Source organism: Ctenopharyngodon idella, chromosome 18 (assembly GCF_019924925.1).
Source record: "Ctenopharyngodon idella isolate HZGC_01 chromosome 18, HZGC01, whole genome shotgun sequence".
Taxonomy (NCBI): domain Eukaryota; kingdom Metazoa; phylum Chordata; class Actinopteri; order Cypriniformes; family Xenocyprididae; genus Ctenopharyngodon; species Ctenopharyngodon idella.
The window spans coordinates 6691747-6708723 of record NC_067237.1 but is presented as its reverse complement, the minus strand read 5'-3'; the positions used below and the strand labels follow the sequence as shown (position 1 = coordinate 6708723).

General features: G+C 36.6%; 1 protein-coding gene across 1 annotated transcript in view; it reads right to left on the bottom strand.

Annotated features, from left to right (window-relative positions):
- The window catches only part of LOC127500074 (rho GTPase-activating protein 42), a 130942-nt gene that overhangs the window by 15529 nt on the left and 98436 nt on the right, over nucleotides 1-16977 (bottom strand). The window contains 10 exon segments of the mRNA XM_051870963.1: nucleotides 463-537; nucleotides 1221-1283; nucleotides 1697-1736; nucleotides 1945-2023; nucleotides 6039-6148; nucleotides 6224-6324; nucleotides 7184-7313; nucleotides 11438-11542; nucleotides 15075-15185; nucleotides 15931-16032. Coding sequence (XP_051726923.1) covers nucleotides 463-537; nucleotides 1221-1283; nucleotides 1697-1736; nucleotides 1945-2023; nucleotides 6039-6148; nucleotides 6224-6324; nucleotides 7184-7313; nucleotides 11438-11542; nucleotides 15075-15185; nucleotides 15931-16032 — 916 coding nt within the window.

Genomic DNA, 16977 nt, shown 5'->3' with positions numbered 1-16977 from the left:
AAAACAAATAAAAGAAACTAATGTTGCAAGAAAATTTAGGTGATTTTTAGGACCATTGAGATTTTTGCATTGTGACAATATTTTCATGAAATGATTCTGAGGGCACATGAATATTAAAATGTGCATGGATAAATCATTTATAATTAACAACGCAGTATCCCATAAATAAAATAAGAATGGTCAATTTTGGTTTCATGGTAACATTTAAAGTTGGCCTGTGAAGGTTTTATACTTGATTTAGGGTTTACAGACATACTGATTCCAGGCATTTGTTGACATCTTTCAAAACAAAATTAATAGTCACCAGATGTGAAGTTAAACTCTGAAATAAATTAATTTGACAATGTTTTTGCAAGATAGGACTGCTTCAGATCAATGGATTTTTGTTACCCTGGTCTGAATCACACATTTCTGTGTCTAGATCTCGAGTTGGCATTAGTTGTGTAGAGTGAAGTGACTTACAGAAGACTGTGATCATGAGCTTCTGCACTTTTGAGTTTATTCCACCGACTCTGTACAAACCCATAGTGTTGAGCCCTGCTGAGAGAAGAATATACACACACAGAACATGCATAAATATATAAACAACACACATGAACACTTGCTCTCTAAATTCCCAGAGAGGGCAACTAAATGACATCATTTAATTAATCTAATGTCAGTTAAGGTACATTTCTGTCTGTCAAAATCTTCCAAATCATGCTGAGGTATTTTTATACAGAATGTTGGTATACTCAAACCATAAACAATCAAGGGAAGTTAATATTACCTGTCACAACACATAAAAACCTTTTACCAACTGAAGTAAGACAAGACTTTTACACTTTTAAAAGCATCTTAAAGGGATAGTTCACCCAAAAATGAAAATTCTGTCATCATTTACTCCCCCCACCAAGTTGTTCCAAACCTGTACACATTTCTTTGTCCTGCTGAACACAAAGGAAGATATTTGGAAGAATGTAACCAAGCAGATCCTACCCCCCATTGACTACCATAGTATTTTTTTTCCTACTATGTGTGTGTTTTAGGTTAATATTACAACTACTATTTTATATATATATATATATATATATATATATATATATAAAAATACTTTATACTATTGATTTGGAATATTATTATTGTTGTTATTATTATTATTATTAGAAAACGCTTTATCCACAATTAATATCCTATATATAAGGTAAGAGGAAATCAGTACTCCAGTAAACAAAACTCACCTCTCATCTCCACCAGCTGTATACACTTCCTCACAAAATTAAAGCCAGCCTCGTTTAAATACGCTACAAAAGACAGGTGAAAAGAAACAACATGTTCAATAGATGGATTTAGCTTAAGTCACACTCAGGGGGATATGGCTTACTCCGGTTGTACTCAATGTAATGCTATCGACCTTGTAAAAGGAAATGAGAGAGCAGACACACAAAGGGTGTAGTGAAGGGAAACAGAACACATTATCTGAATAAGTGTTTGTTAAACACAGTTAATCTGATGAGAGCATGAGGTCAGACTCAAACATTAAGCTCAATGAAAAAAGCAAAGTTTTTTTTTTTTCAATCAGCTCACAGCAAAAAAACAAAAAACAAAAAAACAGGCAAAACATAATATACAATGTATATGTAATGAAATGTGTAAAAACAAATAAAGCCTTTACATGGTAAATATCAATACACTGCTTAGAGACTTAAATACTTACTCTCCTCTTTCTTGCTCAGAATAGCAGGAAGATTGTAGATCTAAAAGAGTGAAAAATTCTATTTATTGTATTGATTTCATTATGAATTACTTGTTGAGCAATTAAATTGCAGATAATACATTTTTATATGTTTTGAAGAAAATACCTGAACTTGAGGATCTTCTGAAGCTTGAATCAATACAGAAGCAATTATAACAACTAAGTCAAAATTATATAAAATCAGGGGAGAAAGTTTCTCCAGCACTCACCGGCTCTTTGCCATCCATAGCTTCCAGCCAGAGTCTCCTGTTGGACTCCGACAGTGCTTGTAGCGTGATAATGCCATGCCTGAAGACAACACAGCACTTTAAAGTCTGACATGCTCTTGAAATATCCCGCTCACCTACAATAGTTCCTGTATAGAGCCTTTGCTCGTAAATGCTTAAAGAAACTGAAGCATGTAGCTAAATGAAAACATTTAGACAAACTAAATGTTGCAACGTCATATTCACCCTGATGTCGCTTCAAACCTGTATGACTTTCTTTTCTGTGTGGAACATAAAAGAAGATATTTTGAATAATGCTGGTGGTAACCAAACAGTTTTGGGTTACTAAATTAGTAATTCAGCCTTCCTGTATGATTTTTTTACATGGAACACAAAAGGAAAAATTTAGCAGAATGTTCAAACTGCTCTTTTCCATACAATGAACAAGAAAGAAATCTTATCATGAAAATCTGACTTTTTCCGTGTTTAAGTGCTATAATTGGGTCCCTGGTGCATCTAGTAACTTTGTTTTGGCAAGCCTTTCTCTGCAAGCATGTGAAAAAACAAGCCGATCAGATTTCGCTCCCCTTGTAATTATAATATTACCGCCCCTTAATCTGCACCTTTTCACCCATGGCTCCGCCATTTTGATTTCGCAAGCGAAAACGGTGTACCAGTTCTAAGGCCATGGTAAAAGCTCGAGCAAAGCATGCTAACTGTTCTGTGGTTGGCTGCACAGATGAGCACAGAACAGAGTCTTGTTAGCTTGGATAGCCTGCAAGTTGACCCGGCAAGCTCGATTGCTAAAAAAGGTGCGTTTCTGTCCGAGCGATATTTTAGAAAAAATATTAACTTAGACCATTCACAGCATTTGATAGCAATCATAAAATTTGGCCTGGTGCGTATGGCTCTGTTTGGCAAAAGTCCGCTATGTATAGTGGGCATCCATACGGGTTTTGCACAAAAGATTAACATGACGGCACATGCTAGTCGATGAGTTGAATCAACTCCACAGCAACTGCATAAATTTATCCACTAACCATTCAGAAATATCCAGTTGCATTCCAAAGGCCCCGATATACTTCAAACGAAATCGTAGAACGAACTGATATGACGTAATTTCGAACAAAATCAAGCCAAAACAAAGTTTGTTTGATGTGATGACGCATTTTAACGGTCATCAATATCGTAAATTCTGCAAAGTTTTCTATATTTTCATTTTTTTTTAAAAAACGTATGTACATTTATTGAACACCTTTACTGACAATCGTCATTTTGACTGCGTGAGATTCTCCAGCTTTGTTGTTGAGCAACCGAAGTGCGAGCTGTTAAAGCTCCGCCCTCTTCTGGAAAGCGGGCAGGGAGCATTTAAAGGGACACACGCAAAAACGGCATGTTTTTGCTCACACCCAAACAGGGGCAAATTTGACAAGCTATAATAAACGATCTGTTGGGTATTTTTAGCTGAAACTTCACAGACACATTCTGGGGACACCAGAGACCTATATTACATCTTGTGAAAAGGGGCATAATTTTCAGTGAAAAGATTTTCAGTAAATAACAGCTTCAATTTTACACTAAACTATCATATTACTTAAAGGAATAGTTCACCCAAAAATGAAAATTTGCTGTTAAGTTACTTATCCTCAGGCCATCCAAGATGTAGGTGGCTTTTCTCAATGTATCGCCAGCAGCCGCGAGTATTAATTTTGTTTTGTCTGCATATGTTTTTTTGAATCTCAAAACATGTAAACGCATCTTGGATGGCCTGAGGGTGAGTAAATTAACAACAAATTTTCATTTTTGGGTGAACTATCCCTTTAAGAAGCATATCATATAATTCACATTGTAGAATTTTTCTCATTTTTAGAGCTCCTGATGACTATATGCTGTTGTTGTATGGAAAAGAGCAGCATGAATGTTCTTCAAAACATCTCATTTTGTATTTCATGGAAAGTAAAGAAACAGAAAGTCACAGGGGTTTGAAATGACATGATGGTGAATACATGATGCTTTTGTGGGTAATCTATTCCCTTAAATGTCTGGAATAAAATCAAAAAGCGTGTTGTGTGATGGTCTTAAAACATTTCAATTTTCCAGCAACACTACACACTCTTGGGAAAAAATATGCATGAAAGTACTATTTCATTTACATAAACATCAATTTAACCGTATTCTATATCTGCACTCTGGGTTTCACATCAATTAGAATCAAAGAACCAATTAATTCACCCATAAATATCACCCATGGATCTTCCTCACACATGATTTGACAGCATTTGCAATAATGGCAACTGTAAGGTGAACGTTAGAGCGAGCTCATAGCTATTAATGGGTTCCTCGCTGCATATACAGCCATGCCTGTGCAACAGCTGTCACTAATATCTGTGCATGGATGAATGAGCTATACACTCAGTTATGCTTTGACTATTACCATCCTGCTTGTTAGAGCAAGCACGCTGCAGTGCAGTTTTAAGGTGATGGTATGAGGAGGAGATTTGTGTATATCAAGAAGTGTATGCATATCAGATCATTTACAGTGACTTTGAATGTGGCTCATCCAAACGAATCTGCCTATAATGAAGCGTCTTTCACCAACTTTTCCAGAAACAGAACATTTTGAGATGTAATTTTAAGTAAACTGCTGTAAACTGCTGTTTTGGTATTCTCAACATTTCTTTTTTTGGATTCTTCCCAGAACTTGTCACTATAGAAGGGTTTGTGAGGGAATGAAGGGAGTTCATGAGTTGATGAAAAGCTAATCAATTAATAAATCAAATCATAAGATGTAAAATTCAAATAATTAATTTTTAAATAAAAACAATCAAAATAAAACACTTATTGGAAATACATTTTGCCTAGTTTAACAGTTTATCAGCCTGGTGTATAGATAATGTTGATTTGAAGTTGTGATGCTTTTGCTCCTTGATGTCAAGTGATAGTTTTTGATTTCCAGTTAAAAAATGAGTTGGTACAATCACTCAGCCAGTTAAATCAAATCAAACTGTTACCCCACCAATTATGGGTGCAGAAAATGTGCTGGATTTTCAACATGCAATCCTTTAAAACCTCTGGGGTGAGAAATGAGCTTTGATCAGCGTGGGATTGCGAATGCATGAGATCACAAGCAGCACACATGCGCTACAACATGCTTTTGCGCTGTAGGGCACAGGGCTGGTCACATACCGGGCTTTACAGAAAAATTGCAGTGGTCTGAAAAGAGATCCACGATAGATGGTATTTCTAGATTGAAATAAACACAGAGAAGGGACAAGGGAAATGGACACATACAAGGTAAACTGTCAGAAAACAACAGTGCAACCTTACACTATAGGTGGCAAAGTACATGAACAGACAGGTAGTTACATTTGCAGTTACTTACCAACATACAGGTCTGGCCGAGTGTTAGAAGAACATGCATGTTCTACTGTGTGCGCACAGTGTAATAAATGCTTACATACACATAAATACATACATATTTGCCACCTAATATCGTAAGACTGTGCCAAGAAGGCAGATGCAGGTAAAAAAGATTATACAGTCAGATTATATAGAAGACAGATTACACAGTTAGTGTGAAAAAGGCTTAAGTAGCAGCAGAAAACAGAAATGCAGGCCACTCTTAAAACAAGGAGGGAACTTTCATATTTGAGCACACAGAAAAACAGAAGCTATAGCAAATGTTAAAGAACAGAAATTCACCCAAAAATTAAAATTCGGTCATCATTTACTCTCTCTCAAGTAGTTCCAAGCCTGTATGACTTTCTTACGACAAAAGGTTGTATTATGAAGAATGATCATGCTGTTTTTCACACAATCAATCAATCAATCAATCAATCAATCAATCAAGCTCTTCTGAAGACTTGTTAGATTGGTCAGTGCTCACCAATAAGGACTTTTTTATTTTGGCAACATATTTCCCCCCTGGCCATATCACAAATATAATAAAAATACAATTTCCATAAATCTTTTTTTCTTCTTCTTCTTTTGATCCATGGAAGAATGGCATGAATAAATGATGACAAAATGTTCATTTTTGGATGAAATATTTAAAAATTTTAAAACGTCTGTACTGTGCTGTCAGTGCAGAGACCCACCTTTCAACCACCTCGACATCAAAACAGAAGCGTTTATCAATCGAGTCAGTCTTCCTCCTAATACAGGACTTCAGTCTGAACTTCTCTGGGGGATTTGACATGACACCATTCTGAGAAAAGAGAGAGACAGACAGTGATGATCTGATGCAAACAGCACCTCTGTTCCCACATGAGCATCTTTGTACCTGTTTAGCCGTGGGCTTCGCCTCTGTGTTGCACATGCTGAAGGTCTTGCTATCTTTCTCATATGTACAATAATGCCGTGTCCATGTGCAGCCCAAAGGCCCTGCAACACACACATGAAAAGTGCAAATGTGATATATTTGCTTTGAGGTATTTGGGAAAACAGTGTTCATTTGCAGCTCTCAAAAATCAACATAATAGTTTTTAAATATGATGTATGTTGTAAATAGAACAAAATGATGTTCCCCCAAATATAAAAAAGCACGAGCAATGAAATATATTTCCAACAACTTAAGTTAGATATGTTAGATATAAATGCAACATGTGTGGACTCTACAACTCCTTCTTTATAAGGGTTAAGTAGCTTTATTTAAACTTTTACTTATTTTTGTTTAGAATAGAACATTTATTTTATGTTAAAAATTGAAGATAAAATCTATGTACTAAATATGTATTTATAATTAGTATTTTACCTGATATTTTGCATTTTTCACTGAAATTATTTAACATATTTTGGATGATACATATTTTGATTTTAAAATGTAAAAAAGCTATATATTTTATATTAGCATAGCAATATATTTTGTATATAACTTCACTAAAGTCTTCACTGTGTATTATGTATCAGTCCATAAGATGGCAATGTTTTTCTTTCCTAGAGCAGGTCATTCTCTGTTGAATCTGAAATTATTTGATGATAACAAAAGTAATATGTTTACATGTAAAAAGCAATTTTATTTTGGTATTTCCTCTGCAGTGTGAAGGAACAGGAAAAAACAGGATAAGACTAGAGTGAGGTCACTTAGGAAACATAAATATGACAACACATGATAACCAAATTCTAGACTTGTTATCACCATGTTTTGAAAAAGTGTCTGGCATGGAAGGCTACAGGCTGTCTGTCCTTCTGTTTGGTCACTGCTCTTGCCTGAAAGATTGAAGACTGTCCATATGACACTCACGTTTCTCCTGGACATAGAGGTATCCCTCCATAGTCCACTGGCCCGGGGGCTTCTGGTCTTGATCTGCAGATCGAACTCTCTTCATCAGCATTTCTACTTCCTGCTTGGTGCTCAAAAAGTTGTTTCTTGTCTTCATCCAACAAGAAAACACACATATGTAAACAGATTATGGGAGCCATATCTCAGCAATGCAACTGCCATTTTAAAATAGCCTTTCATAATTGATCTGACAGATGATTATATATTTAAAACCAGATATGGCACTGAAATAAGTAATAAAACATCTACAGTATATAAACATGCACAAAAGATTGTGACAGAAATGATACCACATACTGTATGTGACTGATTTGTAACACTCTAATGCTCACGAGCATCACATGCAATCTAGGCTCATTGGCCTCTACATACATTTTTGCAAAACTCCAAATACGCACCTATACATACATACAATTCAATGCAGTTTCCAGCTGTAATGAACACTAGTGGTGGTAAGACACTAACAAATTTTTATTCCTTTTCACACAAATTATAATTACAGAGGCATTTTACTGATTAATAAAGACTTTCTGGTAACACTTTAGAATACTGTTCAGTCATTAAAGAATAACTTATTAATGAATTAATCATTAATGAATAACTACACAGGAACAAATGACTAACGCAATATTAACACTCTAGTACTACTGTTAACTAACAATAAACTCTGATTAATGAATTCGTAAGTAATAGTGCTCAGCTGAATGAGGTAGTTCACTATTAGCTAATCAATAACTACTATGTTTCATACCTCCCAGAGGACTACTAAGAACTACTATATACATGTTCATACTTAATGTGAATAATGCATAATGTATTATTAACCCTGACAACAACATAGTGTCGGCCCAGATCTGGCCCACATCTGATCCGCGTGTAATCCACATGTACCAGATGTGGGCCGGATCTGGGCCTCACCATGTTGTCTATATTTGGAACAGTATGAAGTGAAAAGCATGACAACTCTCTAAGGGTGTACTCACACTAGGCACGGTTGCCTTGAACCGAGACGGAGCGCGATTGCGTCGTAATGATGACAGTAGGGCACACAAAAGTAGTAGCTGTTCCGTGCTCAGGTACGGTTAGTGCTCACACTGCATGCGAACCGCGCTCGAGCCCAACCGAACCGCGCTCTGGCCCACCTCTTCCAAGTGGGCCAGGGACGGCTAAACGAACCACACCAGGGCACGGAACAGAGCGCTCATACTTGTCAAACGAACCGGGCTTTGAGGGTCAAACACGCTCGGGCACGGTTCAGAGCGCCTAGTGTGAGTACAGCCTAATCATTGCAGGACTGTGGCTCTCCAGGACTGACATTAGCCATCCCTGCTCTATATTGTAATCAGCTCCAGATTTCAGCTCCAACCCTAATCAAAAGGTCTGAACGGTTGCTAGAAAGCTATAGGCAGGCGAGTTTTTACCAGGGTTGGAGCTAAACTCTGCAGGACTGAGGCTCTCCAGGACCGGAGTTCACCACCCCTGATATAGAGCAACAGTCAGGTTCTGGAGGTAAAAATCCCATTCATGCTCTCCGTAGAGAAACTGATTTAATTCTTTTCGAACACTTTTTTGCTTCAAATCGAAGTTTGTAATGTTGCAATTGATCTCAGATCTGGTTGGTTTAGTATATAGCTCTTAACTCATTACCGAAGATTTAAAAAAAAAAAAATCCTCATGGGGAAAATGAATGGGAAAGATTGTGGAAGAAAGACTGCTGAAACATCTGCAGTTACTATTGTGCTTAATAGTATTGGATGTTAGTAGGTTGTTGGTGCTATACTAACGATGCAATACTCCAAGCACAGAAAATACAAACCTTACAAATTCTGGGTGACACAGTCTAATTTGAAATGGATTTTTTAACAATGCTTCTCATATTTATAGGTGCCATTTCTCCTGACTGGACCATCTTAGTCACTCGTCAGTATGCATTATAGGATTCCATTATCTTCAAATGCTGCCTTAGATTTTGGCCAAAATTTTGGGAGCATAGTTATACTGCCTATCATGTGAAATAGTCTTCACACTGAAACCTAAAAATATTGCCTAGCTAGGCAGCTCATTAATATATGAAACAGAGCTATAATCAGAAGACTTTTACAAAAGTACTGTGGTGGTAAGCTTCAGTTTTTATAGTACTGTAATACTAGAGTTTTCTTTGTTGCCACAACGATTGTTTCGTACACTCTAATAGATTTTTAAACATTTTAAACTCAAATCAATATTTCATACTTGCATAATTATTAATTTTGTGAAAAGTAATGTAAAAGATGCATGAATGTACATTTTCCCAGTCTCCTTTGAACTTTGTTTTGGCTCAAACCTGCTTGTTGCGAACTGTTTTTCTTTGCGGAACCTTTAAGGTCAATTCACACCGCGCCAACAGATGGCAACAGACACTTAGTTGGGTTTTGTCGGATCAGTGTAACTGTCGACAATCTGACAATCTGGTGACTTGTCATTGGTCTGCGTCTGTCGATGCAGTGTGAATTGGCCTTTACAAATAAAAATCTATATTTTGTGTCCAATTGTTTACTTATGTGGCAAGTAGCGTGTAATATGCTAGATTATATACATTCAGCCAGTTATTATCGCAAAATAAACCCTGATACAAGACCTGTCCTGATCAACCTGTCCAAGTTTATTTTTCGATAAGAACCAGCTAGATTTACTTTACTTCTTACTTAAAGGATTAGTTCACCCAAAAATGAAAATTCAGTCATTAATTACTCACCCTCATGTTGTTCCACACCTATAAGACCTTCGTTCATCTTCGGAACACAAATTAAGATATTTTTGATAAAATCCGATGGCTCAGTGAGGCCTGCATTGCCAGCGCGATCATTTCCTTTTCAATGCCCAGAAAGCTACTAAAAATATAAAATATATAAAAATATATTAAAACAGTTCAGGTGACTACAGTTGTTCAACCTTAAATGTAATGAAGCAATGAGAATACTTTTTGTGCACCAAAAAAACAAAATAACGACTTTATTCACCAATATCTAGTGATGGGTGATTTCAAAACACCGCTTCATGAAGCTTCGAAGCTTTACGAATCTTGTTTCGAATCAGTGGTTCAGAGCGTGAAAATCACGTGATTTCAGTAAATGAGGCTTCGTTACGTCATAAGTGTTTCGAATTTCAATAGTTCACGTGACTTTGGCAGTTTGATACACGCTCTGAACCACTGATTCGAAACAAAAGATTCGTAAAGCTTCGAAGCTTCATGAAGCAGTGTTTTGAAATCACCCATCACTAAATATTGTTGAATAAAGTCATTATTTTGTTGTTTTTTTGCCGCAAAAAAGGTATTCTCTTCGCTTCATAACATTAAGGTTAAACCACTGTAGTTACATGAACTGTTTTAAATATGTCTTTAGTAGCTTTCTGGGCATTTAAAAGGGAAATGATCTTGCTGGCAATGCAGTCCTCACTGAGCCATCGGCTTTTATCAAAAACATCTTAATTTGTGTTCTGAAGATGAATGAAGGTCTTACAGGGTGTGGAACGACATGAGGGTGAGTAATAAATAACATAATTTTCATTTTTAGGTGAACTAACCCTTTAATGCACAGCCAGCCATGAATTTTCCTTTATATATAGTGTACACCAATTGCATTCAAAATCTGTCTGTCACAGTTTGCTGGAAAGAAAGGAAAATAAATGGCTTCATATCCTTCTTTGTCCTCTGGAGTACTGACATCACAGCCAAATACATCAATGTGAATTATCAATGACATTCCTACAATATTAAAGGTGCTTGTCCTGCGGTAGTGAATTACTGTTAAGGCTAAAATCTCACGCTTTTGCAGCAGTATTAATTCAGCGTATATATGCCGCAGTGCTGGAATAGTGCTGCAGCACAGGTCTTTTGTGCTTTAGAACAAGCTGAAGTTCTGTGACACTACATCAGCTTTGAGCTTACTGTGACAGTGATGCAAAGAAAAGGTCAAAGGTCATGGATCGCAGGCACAGAGATGCTGACGAGCAGCAGGAAGTGGTTTATAACAGGCCAATATTGATCAAAGACACACAGAGCACGCTACAGTGTAAAGAACAGAGGGCAAAAGGTTTTTATATGTGCAAGCCTTTTTTTGAACACCATGTCGCTTTACAAATATTTTCAAAAGTGAAAACATATTTTGGTCAAATGGAGGCTAAGTGGAAAAAGTGAAAGAGAAGCTGGATGACTCACAGGAGATGTGCACTTACATTCTGCAGGTTAAACTGTAGCTGCTGTTTGTAGGGCTCAAACTCATGGGCCAGCTCATAACCCTCGTGGTAGAATGTGAACAGACCCTGTAGGAAGGCCAAGAGCTGCAACCCAAACAAGATGTAAATACAAGTTTCCATATTATGGCTTTAATACAACACGTCTATCTATTCCTGTTTCTCAGTACAAACAGGGATTTTACAATATTTTGTGTCAGTTCGTAAAATTCTCTAAATTCTCTGCTTAATCAAAAGACTTGCACACAAAATTCTTCATAGTATTTCTTCTTTTAATATTTTTATTATTAAAAAGCTTTACACAGAAAGAAATGAATAGTACTTTTGTAAAATACTTAAAACAATGTACACTCACATGAGATGAAGACTGCAGTCATATCAGTAGCCTAATAAAAAGTGTTTAATTTTACATGAAGCGGGTCACCTCATGGGGGCGGCCATGTTGAAATCACATGACCAGCCGTGAAAATGATTAAAAACGCTGCATAGTGCAGGCCAGGCCAGTAGTTGGTGATGTCCTTTGTAAAGAAACACTATGCTCCTATAAATTGAACATGTCATACGCATGCGCATGACATCACCGTTTTTACAAATTCGCATTTTTGTAGTTTACATGGAGACAATGTGTGCGTCTCAATCAGCTCCCTATAGTAGTCAGGGCACTGATCAGGGAGTCGGCCATTTTAAAGGAACACTCCACTTTTTTGAAAATAGGCTCATTTTCCAACTCCCCTAGAGTTAAACAGTTGAGTTTTACCTTTTTCGAATCCATTCAGCTGATCTCCGGGTCTGGCGGAACCACTTTTAGCATAGCTTAGCATAGTTCATTGAATCTGATTAGACCGTTAGCATCTCGCACAAAAATGACCAAAGAGTTTCGATATTTTTCCTATTTAAAACTTGACTCTTCTGTAGTTACATCGTGTTTAACTGAAAATGAAAAGTTGCGATTTTCTAGGCCGATATGGCTAGGAACTATACTCTCATTCCGGCGTAATAATCAAGGAACTTTGCTGCCGTAACATGGCTGCAGCAGGCGCAATGATATTACGCAGTGCCTGTGACCCCCTGCTTGCACAGGGAGCGTGCCTTGCAACCATGGAGACATTTGTGAGAGACGCTGCGTAATATCATTGCGCCTGCTGCAGCCATGGTACGACAGCAAAGTTCCTTGATTATTACGCCAGAATGAGAGTATAGTTCCTAGCCATATCGGCCTAGAAAATCGCAACTTTTCATTTTCCGTCGGTTTTAGTACACAATGTAACTACAGAAGAGTCAAGTTTTAAATAAGAAAAATATCAAAACTCTTTGGTCATTTTTGAGCGAGATGCTAATGGTCTAATCAGATTCAATGAACTATGCTAAGCTATGCTAAAAGTGGTACCGCCAGACCCGGTGATCGGCTGAACGGATTCGAAAACGGTAAAACTCAACTGTTTAACTCTAGGGGAGTTGGAAAATGAGCCTATTTTCAAAAAAAGTGGAGTGTTCCTCTAAGGGCTGTTTCAATCACAGAATCCTTCCAGTGCACTGGATCGTTAGCTCCCTAAAAAGTCCCACAATGCACTGCAAAAGGGTGCATCAATGCTCACTATGTTCCCTTAACGGAAGTTCTGAAGCGCAAAATTTAAGTCACATGAGCCAACTCACTATACTTAACGACTGATAACGACGCGTGATATATGTTTTTAAAACAGAAACCATTATTTTATCATATTTCAGCATAAACATACATTGTTAGACAGGTAATACGAACACAATCTAGCTAACATTTATAATTCATTTATGTCTGAAATGTTGCACGTATATGTAACAAGCAAAGTTTTTATCATAATGTACTTTAAATAACATTACAAGTAATATCAGAAAGATATCAGCTTTGCTGTTGTTCATAAATACCAGTAATGATATTGTCAACAAAAAATGTTGTCATGTCGCCGGAAATAAAGTCATCAGTGTCCCAATGTGTAGTGAACCAGCGTCCTTTACTGTCCTTACCATTGCCCGAATTCATGTACACAATATACTGATTCACGAGCTTGGGAGCTAGGGAACTGATTGAGACATACCCAATAACGGTATCATTTTCAAAAACGTACACTTTGAAACTCGTTTTCGCCATTCTTGTGTAAAAGAACGGCCTAAACACATAAAAAGTTTTCCGTTTTTAGTTGAAAATGGCGTTGTAAATGCACCCTCAGAGAAGGGGAAATGATTTATTGTAAATATGATTACAACCCTACAACCTCAAATTACTTAAGGAAGACATTTACTTAACTTAAAACACTTACTGAATTGTTAGTGCACAGACCTGATGTGGCTATAGTAAGTGCATTGTGCATTGAGTTATACATCGATTGAGCATTACAGTTTCCATATCTCCCATATATAAGGCCACTGCAACAATTTGACTTTCTGATAGTGACTGTAGCACAAGACTTCAAAGATGCTGATGTCACACCCCGAAACTCAATAGCAGACCAGACTGCGGTGCTTCTGGGAGATTAACAGTAGTTTTTTCCATGCCAGGTGATAAACAATGGATGCCCCTCTAAATCTATACAGCACATTCTCTGGCTCACTTTACTGCTCACACTTATGCATATAAATATGCTTAATGCAGGAATGAGTCATGTGAATTCTGTCCACTGTTGTAATATGTGAGGTTCAGCTGTTGTGTATTTTATGCGATCTATCTGCTGAGTGGAGATTTAGATGACAAACATGACTGAAAAGGACTGAAAAAAGAACAGTAAGAGCACTTCCTGTATGTTTAATAGCAGGAAACTTTCAATTATTGGTTTATATTAAGAGAAACGATTAACTTTGTCTTACAGGTTCCTCCCAAAAATTAATTAGAAGAAATAAAAATAGACAAATGAACATACTGTTGATGTCCAGCAAAAGAAAAGAATTGGAAAAATGAACGTGGATAGCATCTCAGACCATTTGGTATTGGACAAATTTGCGTGTTTGAGATTATATTGAGATTTCTGACTTTTGGTTGCAGTTACTATATAAACTCTTAAAGGGATAGTTCACTCAAAAATGATTATTAATTTATTATTTTTTTTTTTTTCAATTTTCTCACCTTCATGTCGTTCCAAACCTGTACGACTTTCTTTCTTCTGTGGAACATAAAAGAAGATATTTTAAGGAATGTCTCAGTGTTTTTTTTTTTTTAAGGGGATAACCAAAACACTTTTTCCAACATTCTTCAACAAAATATCTTGTGTTCCACAGATAAAGAAAGTCACACAGGTTTGGAATGACATAACAGTGAGTAAATTATGATATTTTTTGCATGAACTATCTCTTTAATAGCTCAGGGGTGATTGTGGGACAGGAAATTACAGCTGATGTTTCAGTAAGCTGGCATAATTTGATTATGACTTCAGTGGTCAAACTCTCCACCTACTTCCTGTTGGCTACAAATCCATTACTGACCAGATGGCTTGACTCTCATTACATTACACTGCATGATAGGCATTTTTTATTTTTTTTTCCAGGAACATTTTGTGTACATAGGCTTTGTGTATATTTGTGAGCTTCAGTTTGGAGACAGAAACTTCATGTCTAAATATAAGAGGTATAATATGTATCACAAAGCTCTTACCGGCTCAACAAATTCAAATTTCTTCTTCTCTTGAACCTCCTGGATTTTGAAGACGTATTCTAGCGAGGCGTCATAAAAGAGTTGTCTTTCCTTATCAATCTGAGCGTCAGCCTGCAAATGAACAAAGAGCGCTGTTACCCTAGAGACAGACAGAAAGCGATGACTGCCAGGCTTGTACGCTCATTTGGACGTGTTTGGGCTTTGGTTAATCGTTACATGTGAGAATTTCTGGCTTAGCTTTGTGAGAATTTGTGTAACAACAAGTTAAACAAACGCACAGGAACATCTCTGAACAGCAGGAAAGAGGAATAAAGAAAAAAAACAACAAAAAAACAAGAACTAAGGCTTTTAAGCACTGATGTTTTTAAAAGGATGAGTCATCCAAAAATGGAAATTTGATCATTATTTACTCATATGTTGTTTAAAAGCCATATGGCTTTCTTCTGTGAAACACAAAAGGAGAAATTCAAACTTTTTAAAAAGTTATAAAAGTAGTTCCTATGACGTTTGTGTTATTAATTAGTTCCCATTTATTGTAACTGAATGGAAAGAGTGGAAAGTTTTTTTTTTTTTTTTTTTTACTTTTTATGCACATTTTTAGAATTTATGCGCATCTTGGCATTTCCATCCAGTGTTTAATATGCAATATCCCAAAATGTACATAAAAATAGGTGTATGGAAACATAGCTACTGTAAGTCTTGTGCACAGCAGACAGAAAGCAAGATATCATGATGGTAAGACACTTCTAATGCAGCAAACTAAGACTAAACTCTAAACTTACTAATATTCTTTCTTGCAAGCACTGGTATTTCCTTTGGAAAATGCAAAACTAGACTTATTTGTGGAATGATTCACCTCTTGGAGAGCGGATTCCTTTTTTCTGGATGACAGGTTGAGATGTTTTTCCAGTGTGGAATAGTACTTTTCCGTCTCCTTATCAAATTTCTTCTTCCCCTCCTATGAAAAACAAATTGTTAATAACATAGATTTTTAGTGTATGAAGTCAGTTCTCTGTGTCATAACAGAGTAACCACTGGAGTTTATCATTTAAAAACGAACAAACCTTTTGTGAAAAGTTAAGTGTGAAAATCTTTCTTTAAAAGTGGGGCCCGTATGCTTGTGATGTTCCTCTCAGCCCATTAGGTGGCACTCTAATGCTTTATCACAGAGAGCCCGTTCTTGTCTCCTACTCATATATTTAGGTACTGCTATAGAAAAAGTTTAGCCCATAATTGATATATTGCATATAATTAAATATATTGTCACTCTGTAATGAAATGACACAAACCAAGCTTAAAGATAATACTTAATCATAGTTACAAGATAACAAGATTAATCTCTTTCTCTTCTCAGCAGACACAGAAGAGCAAATCACACATTATTTCCGTCCATTTTGAAAATATGCCTTTACTGCCATTTGAATGCAACTATTGGAAAAGTCTATGAGTCAGCTTTTAATAAATAAACATTTCCTGACAGATGCATGCAGACAGAAAAGGCTTGCATTAGTCTCAATGCTGACTCATTAATGGCACAGGTAGTATATTCTGTACCCTCTGATCGACAGGCTTCTGTTGAATTGCACACAAGAGCTGTTCGCTCAAGCATACGAGTGGAATATTTCAAAATCGAACAAAAATATTCCAAACTTTCAGTCAAAATAATCAAATTAGAGCAACACAATCTCACAAAGTAGGCTCAATGTCATGGGTATTAAAAGTCAAGATGGCAAAAGTTACTTTGTCATAAATCACTATCATTTTTGAAAGGCCATCAATGCAAATATGCTGTTTTGGCAGCACAATGGTGTAGTTACACCATTTAACATCAGGGGCTAACTGGACCATGCTACCCGGCCAAATTCTGCCCCCTTGGCTGTGTCCGAAAGCTAAAAAAATGCTG